General features: G+C 44.8%; 1 protein-coding gene across 2 annotated transcripts; it reads right to left on the bottom strand.

Annotated features, from left to right (window-relative positions):
- Positions 1-517: 517 nt before the first annotated feature.
- EIF4H (eukaryotic translation initiation factor 4H) lies at positions 518-27,416 on the bottom strand. 2 transcript variants are annotated; one of them, XM_036112587.2, is made up of 7 exons: positions 27,258-27,416; positions 9,604-9,791; positions 7,526-7,590; positions 7,341-7,437; positions 6,927-6,986; positions 2,788-2,925; positions 518-2,518 (listed from the first exon to the last, which is right to left on the bottom strand). In XM_036112587.2, the coding sequence occupies exons 1-7, from the start codon at positions 27,314-27,316 to the stop codon at positions 2,379-2,381; spliced, it is 747 nt and encodes a 248-aa protein (XP_035968480.1). In that variant the 5' UTR covers positions 27,317-27,416; the 3' UTR covers positions 518-2,378. The 2 variants fall into 2 exon arrangements, with proteins under 2 accessions (XP_035968480.1, XP_035968481.1); XM_036112588.2 differs by lacking the exon at positions 6,927-6,986.
- Between the last annotated feature and the right edge of the window lie 13 nt (positions 27,417-27,429).

Genomic DNA, 27,429 nt, shown 5'->3' with positions numbered 1-27,429 from the left:
AGCACGCACACCTTTCATTCTAGGGGGAAAGTGCCTTTAAAACCCAAACACGGGGCGCCTGGGTGGCTCAGTCGTTAGGCATCTGCCTTCGGCTCAGGTCATGATCCCAGGGTCCTGGGATCGAGCCCCGCATCAGGCTCCCTGCTCCACAGGAAGCCTGCTTCTCCTTCTCCCACTCCCCCTGCTTGTGTTCCCTCTCTCGCTGTCAAAAACAACAAAAAACAAAACAAAACCCGAAACACTATGGCCCCACACCTGTGTATGCAAGGTCTGTTTAGAAAATCACATTTTTAGGAAATGAGAGAAAAAAGGCAGGAAGACCCCGGCGTGCTGTTTCTAATCATCACTGGCTCTGAAAATAATTTCACGAGCCCTGTAAGTTCCAGAAGCAAGATGCTTGTCTCACTGCAGCTGTAGGCCTTTCTGGGAGATTCGGGTGGGTGCTGCTTCCCAACTTTAAGATTGCACAATTTCAAGTGAGGGCAGCTAAAAAAGAACTCAAAAATAAGGACAAGCATTAAATATTACGTAAGGTTTTCTTTTATTTAAAAGATCATTCACAAAATACCGTATCCATAGATTTCCTTTCTGTCATATAGATGAATGTGTGAAGTGTTTGGAATTCCATTCTTACGTTTAAAAGTCAACTGGATGGCCCAGAAGTTTAGATGAATTTGTTTTGTTCTTAATCTTTCCCCCACTGAAGGTGTAAGTAGGTCATCTGAAAGCATCAGGTGTGATTACAACCACATAATGCATGTCTTTCTTAAGTGAAGTATTGGTGTCACACAAATGGTTCTTATTCCAGAAGCAGAGATGGCAGGGGAAGGAGGGACAGGAGACAGAGTTCTGTAGCTGCTGAGACCCGGGGACAGAGCCGGGGGTAGGAGCCGGGGACGCCGGCCAGGGACGAGCAGTGGCCCTGCATGCGGCACTGCCTAGGCCGGGCCGCACCCCACAGACCCCCCCACGCACGAGGCTCCCCTCCCTGCGGCCGGAGCGGGGCGCAGTGCGGCAAAACGAAGCTGTTCGCACACGGGTGTCCCAGCTCAGAAGCCTCGGCCCAGCAAGCCCCCCACCCCGCCCCCGGGGAAGCGCCGATCGCGAGGTGTGGCAACGAGCAGCTCTGCCCAAAGAGGAGACCCAGTGACTGACAGCCACCTGCCAGCTACCTGGAGGTCCCTGACAGCTCTGCATAGTAAAATCCTCAATTCATCAAGCGAAACAGTAAAGTGCCAGGTTGTAGGCCCATTTTCATTATAAAATCCACGGAAGGTGGGAAGCACAGCAGCTCACTGTTACTCACACCAAGGAACAGAGAGATAAACCCAAGGGAGAGATGTGGGATCCACACACAGCAGGGACTGGGGGAGCGGCCGCGTCCACGCAGTCGGGGCAGCCTGGGCACGGCTCTGCCACCACCGCCCTTCAGTCCCCCCCAGAGCACCCTGGCTGGCAGAAAGGAGACCAGATGGCGGCTTTCTGCACCCAGCCGCCCAGAGGCGCCTCTACCACGGCCAGGGAGGAGGGAACCAGCCTGCGCCATGTGCTGAAAGAGCGACACTAGTGGGTGTGAACACAGCGGTGTGCTCAGCTGGTCTTCCCTGACACTTCACACCACTACCCCCTTCTTTCGGGTTCCACGTTTGAAATGAGAGCCTCTTCTGCTTGAATAATCCATTTGGGGCGGGGGTAGCAGAGACAGGGCTGCTTATAAATAGGGACAGGAAGGAATCGGCAAGGATCAACAGATATCTTACCCTTGCTTTGAAAACAAGGTGCCTCAAATTCTGTATGTTGATCACAGTGGAATAAAAACAAGATGCTATCCAATTTGTGACTTCTTTCCCATTTTCTTCCCGCCCCCCCTTTCTTCTTTTCCCCCCCTTGGAAGCCACAGCAATACAGAACTCAACATGCAGGTCGGAAGAGAAGTGCTGAGAAAAATCAAAGAAATAACTGGGTCTGGCCAGTGCGTCTAAAGTAAAGAGAGAAAGCGAAGGAGAAAAATGGAGCAGCACCTCCATCCAAAGAACGCCCATAGGTGGCTGCCTTTGTCCCTCGGGAGACACTCATGTACTGGAAGGAAACAAGGAGCAGGAAGGAGAAAGGACAGAAGGAAAAGGGGGAAGGAGTGGCAGGGGAAAAAAAAAAAAAGCACGAGACAGGCACTAGATAGGTTCAGCAAAGCCAAGAATGTACTAAAAACCACTTGTTAACTGCTGACATGCGCTCACAAGCTCTGTGTTTCCGTTGTAAGAAAGGAGGACAAAGGTCAGGCGCAGGAATGGTGGCTGCAGGACCGCCGGCCCAGGGGGCTGGCCAGGCTGTGGTCTCGCGCTAACTCCCCCACACCCCATTCCCTCCCAACCGCAAGCTCATTCTTGCTCCTTCTGAACGACTTCCTCTCTGGGCCTGGCTCCCCCGAAGATAGCAGAGTTGGGATTGGCTACTTGATTGAGGGGCGTTGCAACTGTTCGAGGCTTCAGCTGGAGCCGTGGCCTCTGTGCTCTTTCCTCTGCGGGAGAAAAACCAGTGTGGTTTATAAAGAATGGACCCCCTTCCCCATCCGGGTGAAATGACCAAAATGATGGCGGCCCCTGTAACCCAGCCCGCTTTCTAACTAGCAAGCCGGCCTCGAAGACCTACCCCACCCCCAAACACTCTAACAAAGGTAAACGTCCTAGTTAAGACTAAGGGGTGGTCCAGGGCACGAGAAGGCACGGGGGGTGGGTATGGCTGGCGTACCAGGACAGGACACCCTGCAGTGAGAAAGCAGCGCCATACCTTCTGTTGGTTCTCTGAAGTCCATATTGGACCCTCGAAGGGGAGGGCCATCTCTGAACCGACTCCCCATTGGGGGGCCTGTTCGCCGGTCACCGGGGCGACTCCCTCCCCTGCCTCCTAAGAAGTCATCCCTGAAGCCTGAAGAAGGAAGAGGACACTGGATTACTTTTTAAGCCACTGTCTCAAAGCTGACCATGCAGCCGGTGTAGACAGTTTGATCTGTAATTCTTTAGTTCGTCCGACATCGGAAGCTTTTGCGAAATCAAGTGCACTGCAAGGAGTCCAATGTGAATGTGCTGGGTAATCTCAGTTATAACAGACTTTTAACATTTCTTAGGAAAGAAAAATAGAATGAGCCGTTCAAACTTTGCAGAAAAAGGGAGGAGGAAAACATTACGTAAGACTAGAATGAGGCTTGTTTACAACAAAAGAAAAATCCTCAAAGCCCATTTTATTCCATCTCCTAATATAAACCTCTAATTATTAAAAGGATAAACCTGAAATTGAAAAGTTCCAGCAAAACCTAACAGAAAACCAGACATGACGACAAAATAAAAACACGACACCACCTCTGGGTGACACCCCCCGTCTGTGTCTCTGCTGTGTCTCAGGTGTGGGTCTAAGAGTCAAGCACCCGTGTGTATGTGGCTGGGCTCACTCCCTTCGGGGGTGGGGGGGCACGCCTCACCCCCAACCCGCATCACCTCTTCCACTGTGAAGGAGAGGAAGGGCTTTCTCCCCGTTCCTAGGGTCCCTGCTAAAACCGTTACCAGAGTAAACTGCGCCTCATTACGAGTGCTGAAGAGTGTGACGATGCTCGTCTGGGTGGTGAAGATGATTTTCTCCATAGGCTTTAATTTAAGAACCTTAAGTTTTCTTTAGTTTTGTATTTCACTGAAAAGACTTCCATTTAGAGGGGGTTCAAGCCTTTTAACAGTACAGACCACTGAAGTGAGAGTTTACTCTTGGAAAAAATTTAAGAAATAAAATTGTAGTCAAACAAATGAGCCTGCCCCCTCTCAGCCCCCAAAGGTGGCTGGCTACTTCTACTCCAAGGATTGTGCCATCGCTCAAAGCTCCAGAGGAATCTATCTTTAAGAAGAATCCTGAGCCCGCGGAATACTTTATATGTGGTCTGACCCCCATTACTCACAGATTTCCTATCTGCCAATTTTGTCTACTCGCCAGCATCTTTACATGACCCTAAAATCAGTACTTTTAGCACATCTACTTTTCCAGACATGCACAGAGCAGCGGAAGATGGGAGTCGCCTGACATGCGTGTTTTGCAGCTAAGGTTGAACGAAGCAACACTCAGCTTCTTGTTTCAGCTCAGACTGTGAGTGTCTTTTCAATCTATTAGGTGCCAGGTTTTTTGCTTTTGTGCTTTTCCTTGGCGACTGCACTGTTTAAAATGGCCCCAGAACGGAGCACTGAAGAGTCGCCAGGTCTTCCTAAGTGCAAGGCGGTCCTGTACCTTATCCAGGAAACGCGCATTAGTTAAGCTCCATCCGGGTCTAGTGCGGTTGGCCCTGAGTTCCCGGTCAGCTGAATCAACAGTATACATGAAATAAAGTGTCTTTAGAACAGAAATCCACCCAAGAAGGTATGTACTGATCGGCTGACAAAAACGTGACCAGAGACTCACAAGACTCTGACCTTGCTGTTTCCCCCAGGAGCAATGGTTTGTGGTGTCTGCTCATCTGGTGTTCTCAGTGCTTTTAAACTTAACTCCCTTGAATATGGAGAATGCGCTCTGTTTGCAAGGGTGGTATTTTTCTGTTCTTCAAGGGTGGCCAGAGAATTTGGGAAGAGATCAAGTTATCTGAAACCCAGCTCAGAAATGGAGCTGGACAATACCGATTTTAACAAAACAAGTAATGGAAACAATTTCAAAAAGATCCAGGCCAAGAGAAGCACACAGTTGGGGAGAACACACTGGGAGGCATACAGTCGGGTGTAAGGTTCTTTACAGAATCTTTTGAACCAGAGCCCACACCGTTCGTTAAATGAGCTTAACTGGTATTCAAACATTTAACCTGACATTTTCCCCCAATAAACTAAGAAGTGTACTTTTCCACGTGGGTATAGAAGTTACTTCCCCAAGCGAATAATTCTTGCTACCAGTGTGTAACATAGATCAGCTCACACTCACACTGACAAGGCAGATAAACACAGCTGCTGCCCTGTCCAGGTGCACGACGCAGAGTTTGGTGGAGGAAAAAACCAGTGCACAGTAATAGCAAGTGACAACCTCGTTGCGAAATCTCTTATGAGCGGAGCAGGGGAAGATGATGAGGGAAAAGCAAGGTTTGAGACTTTTTAGGAGGCACAGCATTCATGAGAACCTTCTAAGGTTTTTTGTTTTTTGGTTTTTTTTGGTCATTTTTTCACAAAGTTTAGTTTAACACACAGGCTACTTCTGGTGGTGGGACTTTATTTGCTTTCTTGTTTGTATTTTTTGTTATTGCTTGAGTCTTTTTTTTTTTATAACGAGCGTGTATCACTTTAAGAATAGCATCATTCTTTTAAAAAGCAAAAAAGATCTATTTTCACAAATAATGTATATAGGCATTAACCCCACCACGTGGGCACCTGTGATTTTAGAAACCACCAAAATCCTGCAGGGGACACCGGAACTGGCAGGAGTCGAGGTAGCCTCTGGCTGTGTGCTCAGCTCCGGAAAGTAACAGCCCAAGTAAGGCAACCGCTCCTCAGGTTACTTCCACATTTCCAGAGCTGTAAGCTCAAGTGCCATTCCTCCAGTACCGGGAATTCAAAACTGGCAGGTCCGAGACCGCCACTCCTCAGGCCGCTAACAGCTGCACCTGGACTGACTCTGAGAAGACATCTGTTGCATGTTTCAATCAGAGACCAGCTTATACATAAAATTACAGGTTTACTGGATCATACTGTACTTTTATGAATAAGCTCATTTCTGATTGGCTATAGGACTCTAAGGAACTGAGTTATTCAACAGACATAAGCAGTCATCTGGTTAGCTAAATAGTACTGAAAAGAGTTTTTAAGAATTTTGGTCTACAACAGCTTGTCCTACTTCCCATACTTACCAAATACTTTATGCTGAATTTGGTCTGATGGGGGGAGGGTGACAGGGTGGGTGGGGCTGCTGATGGTATCGTCTTATACAATATGGAGGAGAGTACAGAGTTTATAGGAAAGATAACAGACTTGTTTTTCATGGTTTTACCTTTCTGTTACAATGGCCATTTTTATAACATATATGAACTACTTTTACTTAAAAAACAACAACAACAAAAAACCCAAACGAAACAACAAAAAAACAACGTAAAGAGTTTAAGAACTGTTTAGGAGATCAACCCTTCAAAGCAGAGGCCTGACATGCAAACTGACCCCCGAGGTGAGACAGGGAGGCACCTGACAGGCTGCCTTGGTCAGTTAAGAAAAGGAACAGTAAAGTGGATCATGTCCACCATGAAGGGATAGGAGTTCCATGCCCTTCAAGAAAGAAACCCTGGGGGGCGCCTGGGTGGCTGAGTCGTTAAGCGTCTGCCTTGGGCTCAGGTCACGATCCCAGGGTCCTGGGATCAAGCCCCGCATCGGGCTCCCTGCTCAGTGGGAAGCCTGCTTCTCCCTCTCCCACTCCCCCTGCCTATGTTCCCTCCCTTGCTGCGTTTCTCTCTGTCAAATAAATAAAGAAAATCTTAAAAAAAAAAAAAAAAGAAAGAAAGAAACCCTGGTCACCAGGACTTCAACCATGCAAGAGGGAGCCACCAAGAACCACAGTGACGAGGCTTTTTGTAAGCTTCCAAAACCTCCACGTTATTTCTAGAAGTAGCAGTGCTTCCACGTGTACCGTGCACACCAGCGCCGCCAAGGGGATTCCTGAGCTGAAGGCCCAGATGAGAACTGTAGGCCGAGGCAAGGTAAGACAAGACGGTGGATGAGCCTACCTTGCCCACAGTAGGGAGCCCCTCAAGTCCTACCCCGAACACTCAGGTCCCAACAGAGGCTTAGTGCATGCCTGGGGACCGTCCAGGACAGTTTCATCTGTGCAATGAGCTAAAGGAGCAGTCTGGCCAGGCTACTCACAACAAACGGACAACAGCACCAAGGCCACTGAAAAAGGTTAAGTGGCAATATTTTAAATGCTGATACCGGAATTGAAGTCATCCCGGGAATCCCATCCACCTCTAGATTCTCCAGGGCCACCCATTCCTGAGGATACACAAAAAAGATAAAGTTGAGGTCGTACCATTACCTTGCTGCACAAACACGGAAAAATTCATTGGAAAGATGGACAACTCATGAGAAGTTCACAGGAATCGTTAAGAGTTCTTGCTGCCAACAGAAAAAACAAAACAAAACAAAAAACAAAAAAACCCAAAACAAAACAAAAAAACCCCAGGCTTACAGAAGCACTATCCATTCTCTCTTAAGATTTTTACATGTGTTTTAAAAGCTCACAAAAACCTATCAGACCTGTGAGACAGTTCTACTAATAACCTTCGAAGAGTTGTAATTAGTGGGCGTACAGCAAGTTTTATGTTCAGTTTTAGAAGAACCAATCACCTCTGTCATCTGGTCCACCTTTCCTGAATCCAAAGCCACCTTTATCTTGTTTTCTGCCTTCTGCAATGTCCACACGAAGTGACCGATCACCCAACAGCTAATGATAAGGGGAAAATAGTGTAAGTATTGGCAAGAAAAAAACATCTCAACTTCTAACATGACACAGAAAACCTGAAGATACTTACTGCACCATCGTATGTCAAGGCTTCCTTAAGTGAATCCACCTCATCAAATTCTACATAGCAGAATCCTGTAAGAGAAACAAACCCCAATTTCCTCAAGGAATTCTGGGTTAAGACACGGTGGGATCCCTGTCTGGTCCATTTCCCCACTCTTGTTGCATCTAGGGGACAGTAGACTAGTAGAGCCTAAAAGAGAGACTGTATTTTGTGATAAATAGAAAAGACCTGACTGGCATTCCTTCCTCTCAATTATACTCTGTCAGAATGTGCCAAACAGGCATTGAAACATTTGGCAGCTGTGTTTTTATAAAGCTTTCTTTTTATGAGTTTTAACCACAATATTAAAACCTTTCCTGGGTCATTGTGAAGAGCTGTTAGTTCTGACTTTTGAATAACTTTAATATAACCCAACTGGGGCTTTAAGACACAGATTTCAAATTCAGTAGCAAACACGCTTTGAAGGAACCGGCTGAAGGTGCCTACTTACTACTCAGGTAGTTGGTATAAAATCTGCTTTATAAAGCTAAAAAATACACCCTCAGTAACAAGAGCATCCTCCTTGGGATGCTAATTAAAAGACAAATAGCCTAGGCCCAAGCACATGTTACCGACAACCTGTGTCCCTGATGCTGGATTCTGACACAGGCCTGCAAACGGGAGAACATTCCAGGCAGAGGAAACCACACCTTCTCTCACCTCGAACCTCTGCGTTAGCTTCTCCCTCTACCTCCAACACTCTTTCCACGCCCCTTCCTTGCCGCCTGGAGACCAAATCTGGGTTAAGCACTCCCCCTGCCCCAATCTGCTTACACTGCACCCTGTACTACACCCTTCCACCCCGCATATCCCCATCCTGTGTGGTGATTACACTTCACTTTCAAAGCCCACTAGACCGCAAGTGCTCCGAAGGCTTGGGTCCAAACTTGTCCTGTTCACCATCTGCTCACCAACTACTGACAAAAAGAATGCACTGCTTGGCTGGAAAGCCCCCACCTTCCCCGCTAAGTGGATTCAATGTCTAGAGTATTTGAGGAAACCACCCTGCAGGTTCAAAGAGGCCAACAAAAGCCCACTCACCCACCTCACCCTTCAGAGCTGCCGAAACTGAGGATGACCCTCTAGGAGATAAACTAAAACTTGCTTCTACAGACTCAGCCCGAAGGCTGCCCCACCCCCGCAATTTCCCCTGAAGCCTGGAACTCCTGGTGCCTCAAGTAGGGACACTGGGTGGGCCTTACTTTCCACAAGCTGAACGGATATGTTTGTTTTCATTGTTTGGGCACTTATTATAACAAGGCTTCAGGTTCTAAAGCCAAAAAACTTTCACAGTGAGAAAAGTATCACCTATACACAGAACTGTTCAGATGAACGAAACCTCGGCTTCTCATACCTCTCCTCACCGGACGTCACTCTACTTTTCCTGGATGTGCTTCTGGATAAATAATGTAAACCAAATGCTCTTGTACCTTGCACCATGCCCTCAGAAAGGGAGCACACTTCCCCTCAGGGAATCTTGAAAGCCAGGAGATAATGCTGGCAGGATTCTTCTTTCTTAGGCTTCCCTGCTCAAGTGCCCTAAAGAGACTAATCTACAGACACTAACTTTATCTGAAATTTGAGCCAACCCTCTCCCCCACACGCTCTAAAGTCACCAAGGTAGAGTGACAATATGTATTAGGTTCTCTTTTGAATTCTATACAAATACCTAGATTACAGGAAAACAAAGAAAAATGCCATGAGTCGGGCCAAGGTGAAATGCACCTGCAAAGTCCTCCGTTTTATCTGTTCATTTCTCTCCCAGGGAACTCCCTGACTGGCACAGACAGGATAGATGGGTCAGGCAAACAGCAGACTGACTTGGGCATATTTATACTGCATATTTCTACAAATCAGATCATGTGTAAAACATTTTCCCCCAAGTAGAACTGAAAGCCTATGGGTTAAAGGGCCATGTTTATTTCAGCTACTCGGACAGACAAATATTTAAAACACTTTCATAACTGGAGCCTTCTGGTTCCCTAACATTTTGGTTTCGACCCTCCCTCTACAATAATACACAGTAAGAATTCTCCCAAACTCACCTTTAAATTTGTCTGTGTCTTTGTCTCTGACTAGCCGTACACTCCTTATGCTGAGATCCTTAAAGATAGCATCTATGTCGCCCTGAACTGTATTAAAAGGTAGATTTCCTACATATGCCGTGTAGGGGGGCTCTGTGGGCAGCTCCTTCTGGCTGCGGGAACCATGGCCACCAGCACTGCCGCGGGACCTGGAGGGGAAACAGACAGGATTCAAGTCTACTCGCCCCAGAGCAGAGACGAGGAAAATGTCTTCCGCTCAGCCACACCACCCATGTGTTACTCCACTTGAATGTATGATAACATCTTGAAATTATCAAGAGTGTTCCAAAATATCATTCATGACCAGGGTGCCTATTTTTTGGTGACAGAAATGTCCACGGAAACACAGAATCTATGTAAACATACATTTCCCTTGCAATTCAAATCCAAACAGAACATACCCTCCTTGTACAGCTGGTTACCTATTTACGTAGACTCCATATCTGCAAAATGTTTATATCCTAAAACCTTAACAAACACCCTCCCCCTCATGCCTGGTCATCCTCATACATGCCGAAATGGACTATCCAGAGTTAGCACACTGTATTCAGGAAGGCCTTCTAAAGCTGCTGAAGTTAACCCGTTCATAACACACCTGCTTCTTGCTAATACGAATGCTCTAATAAAAATTTTAGATTTTGTACAGCAAGTGCTATGTACGTACTACTCTCCATCACTGCCCATGCACAACTTCACCTGTCCTCAAATGCGTATTACAAATCCATTTAAACCTCAATGCCAAGTCCTCCCCGGTAACAAGAGGTGGTTATGTGTCTACGGTTACGGGGCTCAAAAGTGGCAAAGGCAGGACCTTGACTCTACCACATCTCATTGCTAATGTGTAGAGGTTCTGGTTTGAATTCCAGCTCAGCTGCAAACTTACTCCACCATATGATCTTGAGGAGTTACTCAATTTCTCTAAGCTTTATTTATTTGTAAAACTGGGTTAATAAACACAGAGCTTGAGCTACTGAGAAATAACAAATATAAGGCGCCTAATACACTGACACACAATACACATGGGTGGAGTAACAATTACCAGTATCATCACACTTACAATCGAGGCTCAAAATGTTTTAGAGATAATTAAGAAATAATTTGGTGCCATTATATATTTGTCAAAATCCACAGAATGTGTAATACCAAGAGTGAACCCTAATGACACTGTCAGTGTAGGTTCATGGACTGTAACAAACGTACTCCTCTGGCGTGCGTGCTGATAGCAGGGCCACCTGTGCTGTGTGTGTGTGTGTGTGTGTGTGTGTGTGTGTGTGTGTGTGTGTGAGAGAGAGAGAGAGAGAGAGAGAGAGAGACAGAAGGCAGGGCAAATACAGGAACCGTATTCCCCCCCCAGACTATTTATTTATTTATTTGAGAGAGTGAGCGAGATCTAGCGAGGGGGGTAGGGGGAGAGAGAAGAAGAGGAGAAAGAGACTCCCTGCAGGGCTCGATCTCCTGACCCTGAAATCATGACCCGAGGGGAAACCAAGTGTCGGAGACTCAAGCAACTGAGCCACCCAGGCGACCCTGGAAACTATTTTCTGATCAATTTTGCTGTGAACTTAAAATTGCTCTAAAAAATAGTCTATTAAAATGAATGAATGGGAAGGGGAGCTCTTCTTTATATTAATAAGAATGTCAACTAATAAATGTAGAAGGAGTCATATTAAGTAGAAAATCACTACTTTTGGGGCGCCTGGTTGGCTCAGTCGGTTAAGTGTCTGACTTCAGCTAAGGTAGTGATCTCAGGGTCCTGGGATCGAGCCCTGCATCAGGCTCTGCGCTCAGTGGTGAGTCTGCTTGTCCCTCGCCCTCCGCCCTCCCCCTTTCTTGTGCTCACTCGCTCTCAAATAATAAATCTTAAAAGAAAGAAAGAAAATCACTACTCTGTACCCATCAAAGAAGCAGGGGCTGTTTCAGGCAAGGCTCATCAATGGACCCAGCAGTCACCATGTTAACCAGGTAACTGACAAACTCACACCACGTGCCTTGTGTTTTGGCACGGATTCTTCAAACGTATCAAAAAATCACGAAAGACAGAGGCGCCTGGGTGGCTCAGTGGTTAAGTGTCTGCCTTCCTGGGGTCCTGGGATTGAGCCCCGCATCGGGCTCCCTGCTCGGCGGGAAGCCTGCTTCTCCCTCCTCCACTCCCCCTGCTTGTGTTCCCTCTCTCGCTGTCTCTCTCTCTGTGTCAAATAAAAAAAATAAAATCTTTAAAAAAATCACGAAAGACTTAGGCAGGGGGGACCAATGAAACACGACAACCAATGCCACATGTCACCTTTGATCCTGGAACAAACAGCTATGAAAGAAAAAGCAGATGGAGAACTCTGAATATGGCATGTACAGCTATCACTTCATCAGCCTTCGATTTCTGAGGAGTGGTAACTGATACCGCGGTTGGAATGGCCCTGTTCTTAGGAGTGGCCCAGAGGGTTCAGCATAAAGGACGTGGGTGCAGGCACCCCTAAAGATAAAGCAAACATGAACCTTGTGACTCTAACAGTGTCCACTGTGGATCTGAAAATGTGCACAGTGTTTGCAGAACACAGGAAGAAAATAAATTCAAAAGAGGGAGGTGGTGCTTCTTTTTATGGAGACATTTAAAACTCATTTTAAAGGAGTCTCCTCACAACAAAGATCTGCTCAAAGTCGTCCTTTTCGCAGGGCAAGCATCAATACACGTCACAGAAAGTAACTTAGTTCTTGATCCATATTTTGCTAGAAATACCATAAGAGATTCCCCATCTTTCCTGGGATAAATATCATTCTTTAAGACACATTTTTAGCAGAAGAACCAAATCATGACCTAATTCTTAGATGGCTATATTTTTTTAAGTTTAGTGACTCAGAATTCTCCTTCCAGGAAGCAAGGGCAAAAATGAACTATTGGGACTTCATCAAGATAAAAAGCTTTTGCACAGCAAAGGAAACAGTCAACAAAACCAAAAGACAACTGACAGAATGGGAGAAGATATTTGCAAATGACATATCAGATAAAGGGCTAGTATCCAAAATCTATGAAGAACTTATCAAACTCAACACCCAAAGAACAAATAATCCAATCAAGAAATGGGCAGAAGAGTGCCTGGGTGGCTCAGTCGTTAAGTGTCTGCCTTCGGCTCAGGTCATGATCCCAGGGTCCTGGGATCGAGCCCCACATCGGGCTCCCTGCTCCGCGGGAAGCCTGCTTCTCCCTCTCCCACTCCCTCTGCTTGTGTTCCCTCTCTCGCTGTGTCTCTCTCTGTCAAATAAATAAATAAAATCTTTAAAAAAAAAGAAAAAGAAAAAAGAAATGGGCAGAAAACATGAACAGACATTTTTCTAAAGAAACATCCAAATGGCCAACAGACACATGAAAAAGTGTTCAACATCGCTCAGCATCAGGGAAATCCAAATCAAAACCTCAATGAGATACCACCTCACACCAGTCAGAATGGCTAAAATTAACAAGTCCAGAAACAACAGATGTTGGTGAGGATGTGGAAAAAGGGGAACCCTCCTACACTGTTGGTGGGAATGCAAGCTGGTGCAGCCACTCTGGAGAACAGTATGGAGGTTCCTCAGAAAGTTGAAAATAGAGCTACCATACAACCTAGCAATTGCACTACTGGGTATTTAGCCCAAAGATACAAATGTAGTGATCTGAAGGGGTACGTGCACCCCAATGTTTATAGCAGCAATGTCCCTAATAGCCAAACTATGGAAAGAGCCAAGATGTCCATCAACAGATGAACGGATAAAGAAGATGTGGTATATATATACAATGGAATATTATGCAACCATCAAAAAACCCGGAAATCTTGCCATTTGCAACGACGTGGATGGAACTAGAGGGTATTATGCTAAGCGAAATAAGTCAGAGAAAGACGTGTATCATATGATCTCACTGATATGAGGAATTTTTAATCTCAGGAAACAAACTGAGGGTTGCTGGAGTGGTGGGGGTGGGAGGGATGGGGTGGCTGGGTCATAGACACTGGGCAGAGTATGTGCTATGGTGAGTGCTGTGAATTGTGTAAGACTGATGAATCACATACCTGTACCTCTGAAACAAACACATTATATGTTAAAAAAGAGGGGGGGAGCACCTGGGTGGTTCAGTTGTTAAGCGTCTGCCTTTGGCTCAGGTCATGATTCCAGGGTCCTGGGATTGAGCCCCACATCCAGCTCCCCGCTTGACCAGAGGCCTGCTTCTCCCTCTCCCACTCCCCCTGCTTGTATTCCCTCTCACTGTCTCGATCTGTCAAATGAATAAATAAAATCTTAAAAAAAAAAAAAAAAAGAGGAGAGTAGGAAGGGATAAATGAAGGGGGGAAAATCGGAGGGGGAGACGAACCATGAGAGACTACGGACTCTGAGAAACAAACTGAGGGTTCTAGAGGGGAGGGGGTGGGGGGATGGGTTAGCCTGGTGATGGGTATTAAAGAGGGCACGTATTGAATGGAACACTGGGTGGTTTGTTTTTTTTTTAAGATTTTATTTATTTGTCAGAGAGGGAGAGAGAGAGAGAGAAAGCACAAGCAGGGGGAGCTGCAGGCAGAGGGAGAAGCAGACTCCCCGCTGAGCAGGGAGCCCGATACGGGGCTTGATCCCAGGACCCTGAGATCATGACCTGAGCTGAAGGCAAACACTTAACCAACTGAGCCACCCAGGCGCCCCTGGAGCACTTGGTGTTATACGCAAACAATGAATCATGGAACACTACATCAAAAACTAATGATGTACATAACATAATAAAATTAAAAAAAAAATTCTTCCAGATAAGAAAGCCTATTTTGGGGGTGCCTGGGTGGCTCAGTTGTTAAGCGTCTGCCTTCGGCTCAGGTCATGATCCCAGGGTCCTGGGATAGAGCCCTGCGTCACGCTCCCTGCTCGGCGGGAAGCCTGCTTCTCCCTCTCCCCTCCCCCTGCTTGTGTTCCCTCTCTCGCTGTGTGTGTGTGTGTGTCTCTCTCTCTCTATCAAATAAATAAATAAATCTTAAAAGAAAAAAAAAAGAACTCCTGTTTTGTTTTCCAGAATTGCACTCCACTTGCTCCCACTCTCCACCCCCTGCCCCACAAAGTTTAGTAAATAGACTTATTTTTGCACTTCAATACTCTTTGCAACACCACTGTTCTTATCTCAATAACCTTAAACCCTAAAATATATTTTTTAAAGATTTTATTTGGGGGGGGCAGAAGCAGGCTCCCTGCTGAGCCACCCAGGTGCTCCTATATTTTCTTTTTTTTTAATATTTATTTACTAGAGAGAGAGAGTGTGTGTGTGCACGTGCACCCAAGAGCAGAGGGAAGGGCAGGGAATCTCAAGCAGACTCCCTGCTGAGCGAGGAGCCCAAAGTGGGGCTCGATCCCATGACCCTGAGATCATGATCTGAGCTGAAATCAAGAGCCGGCTGCTTAACCTACTGAGCCACCCAGGCGCCCCTAAACCTTAAAATATTTTCAATAAGATACTCTTTGAGACTGAACACTGAATATGTAAGATATGGCGTAAGTATAAACATTTGGAAAACTGTCAAAACACAGGATGAATTACAATTTTAATAACCTTAAATTCATTTATTCAACATTTACTAAACATCTGGCAGAAAACAGTCCCCTGTCCTCAAGCAGCTCACAAGTTAGCAGTACATATAAACACAAATAACTCTATAAGCACTCATGCATGCATGTTTGTGTATATATGTACACACACACACACACACGGCAAAAAGCTACAATGATTTTTTAAAAAATTTAAGGTGAAGGTGAGGATGGAAAACTGATAAATTCAGCAGGTGTACGTTTGAGGAATCAGGAAAATGGAGGTAAGAAGGCTTGCTCAAAGGGCGCATGAAACATTTACACAAGCTCTTCCGTAGGATGCTGGATGCAGGCCCAAGAAGGCAGGGTCCGGGCTGAGTTCCAGGAGCCAGGTGAGCCTAGATAACGACGGCTGCCCGGGGTGGCTGTGCTAATCAGATGACAGGGACACTGAGAAGAACGCAGCAGGATAAGAAGCCAGCCCTGGCTCTGGGAAGATGGAAGAATCCCTTTTCAGGCAAGCAGGATTTTATTTTTTTAAAGATTTTATTTGTCAGCGAGCGAGAGCAAGAGCGCGCGCATGCACAAGCAGAGGGAGAAGCAGGTTCCTTGCTGAGCCCCTCAGGCGTCCCAGGCAAGCAGTATTTTAAAAGCCAGAGATGTGGGAACAGCTAACCCAGCCCATTAACCTGCTCACTTCACCTGAGCCTCACAGAACTGCCAGTGGCTTACTATTCCAGACTTTGTCCAAGAATCACTGCAGTCACCCTAAATACTACCTGATCTGACGTCGTCAGTTCTATGGGACGTAAGTGTGTTTCAGCTTTTCACTGAAGACACGCCAGGGCGGCTAGTGCAACGGGACGGGGGCCCTCTAGGTAGATTCCAATTTACTGGCTCCAACAGTTACGACGTTAGAAAAGTGGGAGTCTACAGTGTGCCAGCAACTTGAGTGACAAGGGTGAAGGAGACAAACCAGAGAGCACACGTGCATGTCATAAAATGATCCATCCTGTTAGCAGCCCACCGAATAAAAAAACCCCCAATGCCAGGAAATCCTGAGCTAAAAGTCCTAGGACACCTCTGACGCTACAGTTTACAGGGGACTATCCTCTACTTGAACAAGCTGTGTTACACAAAAACACTTTCTAGAAAAGGTTAAAAATAACGGAGAGAAGACTCATTTGACGCCTTAGCTTGGTGTAGGACCTCTTCCAAATTATCTCTGTGCCTCAGTTTTCTTGTCTGTAACTGCACAAATACTTCAAATCTTTATTTTATAAAGTTTAAACTGACCATAAAAACACCTCATAAATCCTGATTGCTTTATAAAAGTTTAATAAGAATTCTAAAACGTTACAGGGAAGTCTAAACATGCTCAAGGTTATGCTGCTCCGGCAGGAAGAGATGAACAAGGCAGCAGGCCACAGCAGTCCCCCCACGCCCCCCAGCAATGATCCTCCCTGCTCACTGATTGCTGCTTTGGACTATCCCTTAGGGACAGTCCACTGATTTTCAAAACAACATATGCAAGTTTTAAAGTAATACATTACATTCTCAGTAACTCAGGAAATCTTTCAACTCCAAGGATGACCAAAATCCTTTAGAGACAAATCACTTTTCTTCACTCAAATCGACTAAATATATGCAAGGTCTATGAAGTACAGAGCACAGTATAGAGGGCTCACACCTCAGACTCAGTCCCTGCCCTTAAGAAGCTGATAATTCAACTGAGGGGGTCCAGGCATCTGGAAAGGAGAGAAGCACATCCCAAGCCAAGGACTGCAGACAATTCGGAAGACGGCCACGAGAGCAGTCTCTGCAGGGTGGAGCGACAGGAACCGCAGCTCCACGTTTCCACAGCACACAGGGAAACCCTGAGCTCTTAACCAGACAGTAACTGGGACCAGTAGGAGGAAAGGAGCCGGGAGGGGAGGGGGACTGTAAGAAACAAGTTAAGAGTAGAGGGTATTAGGGCTGGGATTAGATCCAGTAAGTGCCCCAGACTTACTTCCCAAGTATAAAAGATAAGGAAAAAGGGAGGACTCATGCTAAGCTATTTTCTGGGAGATCTCTAGGTGCCATCAGAAGCTACACAGAATTTAAGCCCTGTTCCTGCCACTCATGAAAATTCAAGACCAATGCCAAGATACCCTGTACAGAGCATTAACCTCTCTCTGGTATTTGCAACATCAGGTGTTCTATTACTTCTAGGTTAGGGACATAGCAGTGTTAGGGCTGATCAACAACTCTGGTCTTTCATGTGCCATCCAGAAATGCTTACTAGGGTAGATTATGTTGTTCAACGTGCTGGATCTTATATAAAAGTCATAAGCCTGTGTGGCTCAGTTGCCTAAGCATCCGACTCGATTTCAGCTCAGGTCTCGATCCCAGTCTTGAGTTCCAGCCCCTAGTTGGGCTTAAAAAAAAAAAAAAAGAAAAAGAAAAATCACAAAAAGACTGCAAGTAAGCAACAAAGTTCACTAAACATGCATAAAAAGAGAAAAAAAAAGTTAATAGTCGTAATGAGAAACCTATTTGGTTTCTAGAAAATAACCAAAAAAGGTTGAACTCTCGAAAGCCAAGCCCTCATTTCACATGCACTGATTTATCTTACCTGTTACTAACATCTTACATTAGTAAAATACACTGATTAAAATCACTGAACCCAGATCAATACTAACTAAAGTTGTTTATTCAGATCTCCTTTTTACCTTATGTTCTTTTTCTTTTCCAGGTCCCCATCCAAGGCCACGTGACATTTTAGTTGTATCTTAGGTTTTTTTTAAACACTAGCCCGATGCAGCATGGATTAAAAGCATTTTATTTCCATGTAGATCTCCCTCTGCTAAATGTACGCATTCTCCAAGGCCTCCAATCAGCATTCAGAATTAAACCCCTTTATCTTGATACCCGGCATTACTATAGGATAGGCAAGAAAGCCTCTGAATGTTTCTGATCAACCCTGGGGGCGGGGACAGGATCAATAGTGAATTCTTCAATGAACCGTATTTCAAGGAGCTCTTTTCTGCTGTGAATGGTATCTTCAGAAACCAATCTCATCTGCAGAATTAAAAAAAAAAAAAAAAAGCCTTGCAGGGAAATGCAAAGTAGTTCTCAGGCAGGAATTTGGTCTTATCTTCAGAACTATTACATTAGCAGGGGTGGAAGGAATGAAGACACAGACCTAGCAACTACTCTTAGGATCACAAATAACTTCTTCCACTAATACAGGTATTATATTTGGAAAAAGAAAATATGAAAGTTACATATATTTAGATGACCTCTTCAATTAGGTACTTAAGTGTCTTCCTTGTTTCTTTCCTTCCTTCCTAGATTTTATCCATTTATTTGAAAGAGAGAAAGAAAGCACAGAGGAGAGTGAGAAGCAGACTCTCTGCAGAGCAGGGAGCCCTACATGGGGCTCGATCCCATGACCCTGAGATCATGACCCGAGTGGAAGGCAGATGAAAACATTTTTGGCTGTGACCAACATGACTAAAAACATGTACACATATATATATCTGACTGCATAATAACTATACAAATAACAAAAAGCTTGCCCAACAGTAAGGCTATAAACTCGTAACACACACGATTTTCTATTCTATTTCATCTTTAAGAAAGTCTGTCAGGACCCCTAATAAACTGACTTCATTATCTACCAACAGGACAGGACAGGCATTTTGAAAGCCTTGTTATAGGAGAACAGCAAACACAAGGGGGACTTCTGCTTTACATGGTCTTTTAGAAAATTTGTCTTACTAGGCAAAAAGGCATTTATAATGTACTAAGATTTTGGACTCCCACACATTAATGAAAGCAAATAAATGGGTTATTAATTTAGTAACTTCACATGGTGCAAAAGGTTATTCAATCCAAAGTTCCAGATTTTTCAGAGGAAATAAAAACTTAAAACCTCAAGCTGTTTATTGGTCCTCAGAGAATACTGCCACGAAAGACATCTGTCTTGAAGCTATGATGTAAACTATTTCTATGGATTAGTTTTCAACTTTATAAGCCAAGGGTTCTTTTTCTCTAAATTAGAATGCTTATTATTTGAGATTTGACATTCCACATCCTATCAGCTCCAATTCATTTTATTTTTTTAAAGATTTTATTTATTTATTTGACAGAGACACAGCAAGAGAGGGAACACAAGCGGGGGCGGGGGGTGGGAGATGGAGAAGCAGGCTTCCCGCTGAGCAGGGAGCCCGATGCCGGGCTCGATCCCAGGACCCTGGGATCATGACCCGAGCCCAAGGCAGACGCTTAACGACTGACCCACCCAGGCGCCCCAGCTCCAATTCATTTTAAAGAAAACTTCACATTTTCATGCGATGGTCAATTTCATATGACCTACAAATAACCTACAAGTTTCAATTATTTAGAGAAGTACAAAGTGCCACAGATAGACTACCAGTTAAAATCTAGAATTCAAAGGCATACAAAGCTAACAGTTCTTCTCTTCTTCACTTAGTATCTGAAAAACCATGAATATAAACTGTATGTTAATTACACTTTAATAAAATTAAAAATATTTGAAAAATCATAAAAATTTAAGTTACTTGTACTAAAACACATATGTATTAAGATAAATACTTGATATTTACTTATAAGTATTTTTGCTAATATCAAATTCAACTTCTAGCTTCCCTACACATGGTAGTTGCAAGAATTAAATGCTTTAAAAGTACCTGGAAAGAAGCTACATTCTCCCCCCTACTTAACAACAACCAACTAAGAAAGAGAGGAGGAACCTATCAGGAGATTCAGTGGGCATGTCAACCAAATGCCATGTGCAAACTCTGGTTTTGATTCAAACAAATCAGTTGTACATCAAAATGCACGAGCTAATTAGAGAAATCAAAATATTTATTGGGAGGTTTTCAGATGTGATAATATTGTGGTCACACTTTTTAGAGTCTGTACCTTTGAAACTCATACTGAAGTACTTACAGTGAAATGAAATGAAATGTGACATCTAAGATGTGCTTTAAAATAATCCAGAAGTGTACGGGAGGAAGGTGGTGCAAGGAGGTACAGATGAAATAAAAGTGGTCACTTGAAAAAGTGGGTCAGGGGCACGTGAGGTGTGTCATTATACCAGACTCTACTTTTGTGCTTTAAATGTTCTGTAATCAAATTTTTTGCAGATTCAAATAGGCCAACTCTATGAAGTAATCCTTGAGGCAACTGCGCAAAACTGAGCACGAACCGGGTGATAGAAAAACCGGTGGTTAGCAAGAAACCCCTGATCAATTTGAAACGCATACTCAAGTTTAAAAGTATTTTAAGAAAGAATGAAAGGATGGCTGCAATTGGCTTTAAAATATTCTATCCCCTCCCCACAATGGGGAAGACAGATGAGAAGAGGAACAGCAAAAAAGGTTTATAAAGTTATTAAATGAATGGAAATGAGTAAGAGTTGCTTAATGGGTTTGTTTGGGAATGATGAAAAAGTTCTGGAAACAAGACAGTGGTGGCGATGACACAACATGGTGAGTGTCACCAAACTGTACACTCAGAACATAGTCAGGAGCGTCTGGGTGGCTCTCGGTTGGGCATCCAACTCTTGATTGATTTCTGTTCAAGTACTGATACCAGGGCTGTGAGATTGAGCCTCACACTGGGCTCAGGTGCCCAGTGGGGAGTCTGGCTCCCCTCCCCCTGCTTGCTCTAGGGCACTCTCTCTAAAATAAATGAATAAAAAATCTTAAAAAAAAAAAAAAGAAATGGTCAAAGTGGTAAATTTTATGGATTTATTTTAACACACACACACACACACACACACCCTGAAAAAAAATGAAACCGGGGAATGGCTACATGGGTTCAATATACTAGTCTCTGCCTCTGTTTATGTATGAAAATGTTCAGATTCATTTTTAAATGTCACATAAAACAAGCAACTGGTAATTCCAGCCTAATCTAGACCACACTGACGTTCCTCCGTACACAGAAAGTTGCTCAGCTCAAGGAGAACTGCTCCATATTTCCAGTCTGTGAAAGCATACTCACATGTACTTTCCTCTGGTTCTAGCTCTGCCTTGCAGAGACACACCTCTCATTGAACAGTCCCTCAGTCCCTGACTAGCAGCTATATCCTGAGACCTGACTGATCTTGCACTTGATCCCAGCATAAATCAAGGCAGGGGCACCAAACTGCACTATTACTCATGCTTCATCATGCAGTATTTGCAAAGACAGAGAAGTAAGCCAACAAGCTTCAAAAAACAATGTTGATAAAGCAGTAAAAATGATTAATTTTATTAAATCTTGACCCACTTTTTAATATCCCATGTTTCAAAATAGGGCCAAACACTTCTCTGGCTTATAGAAATGTGATGGTTAGGGGCACCTGGGTGGCTCAGTCGGTTAAGCGTCTGCTTTCAGCTCGGGTCATGATCTCAGGGTCCTGGGGTCGGGCTCCCTGCTTATCGGGGAAGTCTGCTTCTCTCTCCCCCTCCCTCCGTCTGCCCCTCCCCTCCGCTCGTTCTCTCTCTCAAATACATAAAATCTTAAAAAAAAAAAAAGTGATGGTTATTATCTAGGAAAACACTTGGGCAAGTGAGTTACAAGCTGAACTAGCTATTCTTTTCATGGAACACCATTTTTACCTGAAGAACTGACAAACTATGGTTATTCAGACTTAAGTATTAGGCAGACATTTCCTTTTCTTTAAAAGATTTATTTGAGGGGCATCTGGGTGGCTCAGTCGTTAAGCGTCTGCCTTCGGCTCAGGTCATGATCCCAGAGTCCTGGGATTGAGCCCCGCATCGGGCTCCCTGCTCAGTGGGGAGCCTGCTTCTCCTTCTCCCCCTTCCCCCTGCTTGTGTTCCCTCTCTCGCTGTCTCTCTCTCTGTTAAGTAAATAAATAAAATCTTAAAAAAAAGATTTATTTGAGAGAGAGAGCACAAGCAGGGGGAGCAGCAGAGGGAGAGGGACAAGCAGACTCCCCACTGATCTTGGAGGCCGACCTGGGGCTGGATCCCAGGACCCTGAGACCATGACCAGATGCCCAACGGACTGAGCCACCCACGTGCCCCCTAGGCAGACATTTTCTTGAAAATGAAGTGAGCCTGTCACTTCAAGGAAAACAGTGGGCGCCCCAGGTGGCTCAGATGGTTAAGCATCTGCTTTCTGCTCAGGTCCGGATCCCAGGGTCCTGGGATCAAGCCCCGCATCTGGCTCCTGGCTCAGCGGGGAGCCTGCTTCTTCCTCTCCCTCTGTCTCTCTCCCTGCCTGTGTCTCAAATGAATAAATAAAATCCTTAAAAAAAAAAAGGAAAACTAACAGTACCTGTTACAATGATAAAATGCAGACTGGGCTTTTAAGCAAAAAATAAAATTTTAGGGGCGCCTGGGTGGCTCAGTCGTTAAGCGTCTGCCTTCTGCTTAGGTCATGATCCCAGATTCCTGGGATCGAGCCCCGCGTCGGGCTCCCTGCTCCGCGGGAAGCCTGCTTCTCCCTCTCCCACTGCCCCTGCTTGTGTTCCCTCTCTCGCTGTCTCTCTCTGTCAAATAAATAAATAAAATCTTTAAAAAATAAATAAATAAATAAAATTTTAGAAAACTTGTATCCATCAACGTGAGCTTGACAGCCTCACAATACCTGAAATTTTTCTGATAAAATCAATGGTGATATTAATAAACATGATTTTTGATACTGTATAATGAAATGTGCCAACATTTGGAAGATCTGCGTAACTCAATAATAATAATAATAATAATAACCAATCCATCATGTTACAAGATCATGCACTGGTAAAGAATCCATTTGAACTATGTACCCTGTACTCTATAGGTACCATGTACCCCATACTGGAATACAAGGCTTAACTGGAGGTGCCATGTTTTCAATGGAGTATCAACATACTGGAGCACATCCAGAGGGTCCCATCAAGAACATTTCAGAAATCATGACATGGGGAAAACTTCAAAGAACCAAGGACATTCAATTAAAAAAGACAACTTAGGTCTTACAGCTGTTAGGTTCTACCAAAATCAAGCAATCACTTATTTCGTGGCCTGAGTACGCAGGTCTAACCAGCTGTACAAATGAAATGCAGAGGCACGACATGCTTTCCTACCCAACCCTCTCTTCTATTTCTAGGGGGAGCTGGAAACAGGATGATGGGAGTCTAAACTAGGACTGATACCCCTCCCGCGCCAATGTTTTACATGTTCCAAGTTTCTGGGAAGACTACTTGAATTTGCGTGATGTCCTCCCAGAACACTAAAGGTTAATTTCAAATAGAAATATTAAGAAAGCTTTTAGAAATCTCAGAAGCACTTACACTGAATATTCCAAGCATAAATTCTGTAACAAGCCAATAACCTTCAAGAACAAATACTTTATACCTATAAACTGAATAGATTTCGCTTACTTGGCTTTAGAAATACAGCCAAGAAAGTAAAAACTCACTCGTTAACTCAACAGAACTTTTCCCATTCTTACTGATGCAAGGGAAATATTTTAAGAACTAAAAAATTATAAATCAAGAGCTACAAATTATTAAGTGTACCAGACACTGTGCTGCATGCTTGAGACATTTCACTGAATACTCCCAATAGCCTTAGAGGAGTTTCTATCTTACATGTGGGGAAAATGAGGCTCAGAGAGGTAAAGGAACTTGTTCCAGATCCCACAGCTAATTCGTGGCTCAAAGCTCAGCTGACACTTGACCTCTGTCCTGTCTGCCTGATTCCAATCCAAAGCTAGGACTTTTCCCCAAACTGTGTCAGAGGTTCTTGGTAAAACCATGTATTTCATAGAAGATAATGATTTAGAATCAAGCACTGGGAGATTAGGGAGTGGAGAGGAAGATGACAATAACCCCAAACTACTTGTCATTTGGTAGGCAAACAGGATTTTAAAATAAGCTTTTTAATACCTTTATGAATTCTACCATGATCAGTGCAAATAGCTACTGGTTTTATACACTGCTTTCCCCTTATTAGTCTTAAAATATGCTTAGAGATTTAGACAGAGATGCCAAGCTTAAGTCTTAAAAAAAGACTCAAAAGTTAGAATTCCAATCCCTGCCCCACTGCCCCGAACTGGAACTTGATGAATACTTAAATGTGTAGTTTTACTACTTTTCAGTTGGTACCATTTTCAGCAATCTCAATTCTTGCTACCTCCAAGTTCCAATCTGATTCTCAGAATTGATGTAAAGTTTTAGGTGGAGCACTCAAAAGCATGTTGTAGTCAGAAATGTAAAAATCACTGTTACTCGGGCGCCTGGGTGGCTCAGTCGTTAAGCGTCTGCCTTCGGCTCAGGTCATGATCCCAGGGTCCTGGGATCGAGTCCCACATCGGGCTCCCCGCTCGGCGGGAAGCCTGCTTCTCCCTCTCCCACTCCCCCTGCTTGTGTTCCTGCTCTCGCTGTCTCTCTCTCTCTGTCAAATAAATAAATAAAATCTTTAAAAAAAAAAATAAAAAAATAAAAAAAAATAAAAAAATAAAAATCACTGTTACTCTCTACTTAATCGCCAATGGCAAATGAAAAATTAAAACCCAGGAAAGAAAATTCAGCAAACTGCAGAACAAATACACTCCAGATCTAGTACAATCAACTACATAATTTGGAATTCTGATTGGACTTGGTTTTTTGGGCAACAACGCAGTCCCCAGGTCTCTCTTTGGCTGGCGGGTCATGCCTCTATATGTTGAGAAAGTAAAGCAGTAGCTTAACATTGCTTCCTGACAACAGCACTGGTTACTACATACAACTACAAAATAAACTTACAGGGAACGTATAATTATTAAAACCAAGTTTTTAGATTATGACCGTGCATTTCAAACCTCCTATTTCTTTCGTCTGTGACCCAAGTGGCTTAGAGTTGAGATCTCTTACTTAGCTAAGGTGTTTTAGACTAGAGGGAAGATCTCTTGGTACAAAAGTACCAAACACAGCAATGCAAGACTGGCTTTCCGCAAGTGACAATCTTCTAAAATGCCTAAGCATTATATCTGAACATAAGCAAACAGCACTGAGACATTTGTTGACGTAAAACATAATTCACGTAACAGTAGAAATGATCACTGAAGGTTATCAACTGGCCTACCATCTTGCTAAATTTCAGAGAAACCAGTAACTGATAACTCCAGATCTAACGAAATTAAAATCAACATTGATGCTGGAATAGGGAAGCTTTGGCCCGGACCAAACGCTGCATGCCTGGTCCTCTGTGAAGTTTCTGGACCCACTCCAGACACTGTTTACATGAACACACAAACTCACCAATAGGTTTTTAGAACTACTTTTAGGAATCTGAGTAGTTATTTCCCATGTAGTTTTACAGGGATTTGAAGTCAAATGGAAAACAACAAGATCAGATGTAGAAGATTTTTAACAGTAAAGTGACTTTTTATCAGAAAGCTTAGGAGATGCAGAGTGGCTAGCTTATTTTCTCACACCAGTTGTTGGAGTACATCTGGACACATGGCTAACATTTTTTGTCTTTTGATGTTTGAAATGAAAAGCATCGTGAGAGAATTTTGACCACTTGCTATTGTTCAAAGCATCCCAACTGTCAAAATGTGACATCCACTAAAAGTCTGACTCAAACACCTCAAGTCACCAGAACACTTCGCAAATCTGTCAAAAGGCAGAATAAGGAAAAAAACTCAAACCAAACTCCAAACCCCAGATTCAGTATAATATGACTAACTTATTGTAGTCCCAAAACAACTAAAACTCCTTGGATCTGCCTTAAATCAAACCACTGTTTAAGCGTTTTCCTGGGCACTTCCAAATGTTTCTTGAAACTGGAAAAAAAAAAATCCCGGTTATTAAATTTCAAGATGACTGAACTGCAAATTTGATGTCTAGAAACCTACCCCAAAGGCAATACTTTCACATGTCATCCAACATCCATTTCTTTTTTATTAGCAAATAAAATATTCTTTGAAATAACAGGTGGCTCCACCTTCCCCAACTTCCATGTTCTAGTGTCATTAATATTAGGTACATTCCCGTACCCAAACAAGCCTTTGTTTGAGCCAGTCCCAAACCAAGGTATTAAAAGATCATTCTTCACCAAACAAAGATACGTTTGGGATTGAAACCCAGGAGACTGGACACCTCAGTAGGTACTATTGTGGTGTTATCCTGGGAAAGTAATCCTTTCTGTTAAAAGTACACAATGGCCAAGTGTGTCCTTGACAAACAGCAAGATGTTTATAGCCTATCTTCTAAATTCTGTATGAGGGAACTTGTATTAAAAACACCAAAAACCTAGTACGGATTCCTGAAATTAAACACTATAAGCTTCTTATTCACCAGTCAAGAATTTCTCTTTTAAACGAGGTGTCTCAATTACATATAGTCTGTGTAAGACCAAAATCAGAACGAGGCTAACTGCGATTCCTTCTCCAGGTCAGGAGGAGAAACTAGGGAGAAATAAAAAATTTTCCGCCGGCAAGCACGCAGCACCTGTCAATAAGGCACTCTGACCCAAGAGACAGCAAAATAAAAAATGCTATTATGTATTTCCTTTTCGGACCATTCCCGAGCTCTAGCCGCCAAATCCCTGCTTCACACGTAAGGGAAGGGACTCACCCCTCTCTCGCCCTCCCGACCTTACCCAGTCCGCTAGCCTCCCGGCGAAACAGGCCAGGGAACCTGCAGGTCAGGCGGACCACAGGAGGCCGGGACCCCGACCGAGACCCGAGCGGGGCAGGCCGCGGCCCCCACCCCGCGTTGCAGCAGAGCCCCGCGCTGGCCCTGCCGTACTGGGGGATGGGGTTGGAAGCGGGAGCTCGTCCTCCGGGGCGCTCAGCGCCGCTGCGGCCTGGCCCTGCGGCCGAGGCAGGGCAAAGACGACACGTCGTCGGCGGCAGGAGACACAAGGACGCATCTGCGCCGCAAGCAAGACACCGGGGAGCCTAACCGCCGCCGCCCCCTCCCGGAGCGCGCCATTTCCAGGCCCCGGCCCTCCAGGCGCCTCTCCCAGGCCTCCGCGGGCCCAGCCGGGCCCCCTACCGCCCGCCACCCCGGGTGAGCGCGGGAAGGCCGCCGCCCCGGGGCCCCTGACTCCGCCCGCCCCCCGCGCCCGGCCGGGGCCCGCGCACGCCCGCCTCACCCTCTGCCGCCGCCGAAGCTGCTGTAGGCCCGATCGTCGTAGGTATCAAAGTCCGCCATTTGCCGTCTCCGCTCCGAGAGGAACCAGGGTGAGCGAGGAAGGACCCCGCAATATAACTCCCCCCCGCCCCGCCGCCGGGGCTGTCCGCCGCGCCGCCTGATCGCAAATCGCA

The sequence above is a fragment of the Halichoerus grypus genome, chromosome 6, assembly GCF_964656455.1.
Source record: "Halichoerus grypus chromosome 6, mHalGry1.hap1.1, whole genome shotgun sequence".
Classification (NCBI taxonomy): domain Eukaryota; kingdom Metazoa; phylum Chordata; class Mammalia; order Carnivora; family Phocidae; genus Halichoerus; species Halichoerus grypus.
Note: the sequence above shows the minus strand (reverse complement) of the source record. Positions and strands in the feature narration are given on the sequence as shown.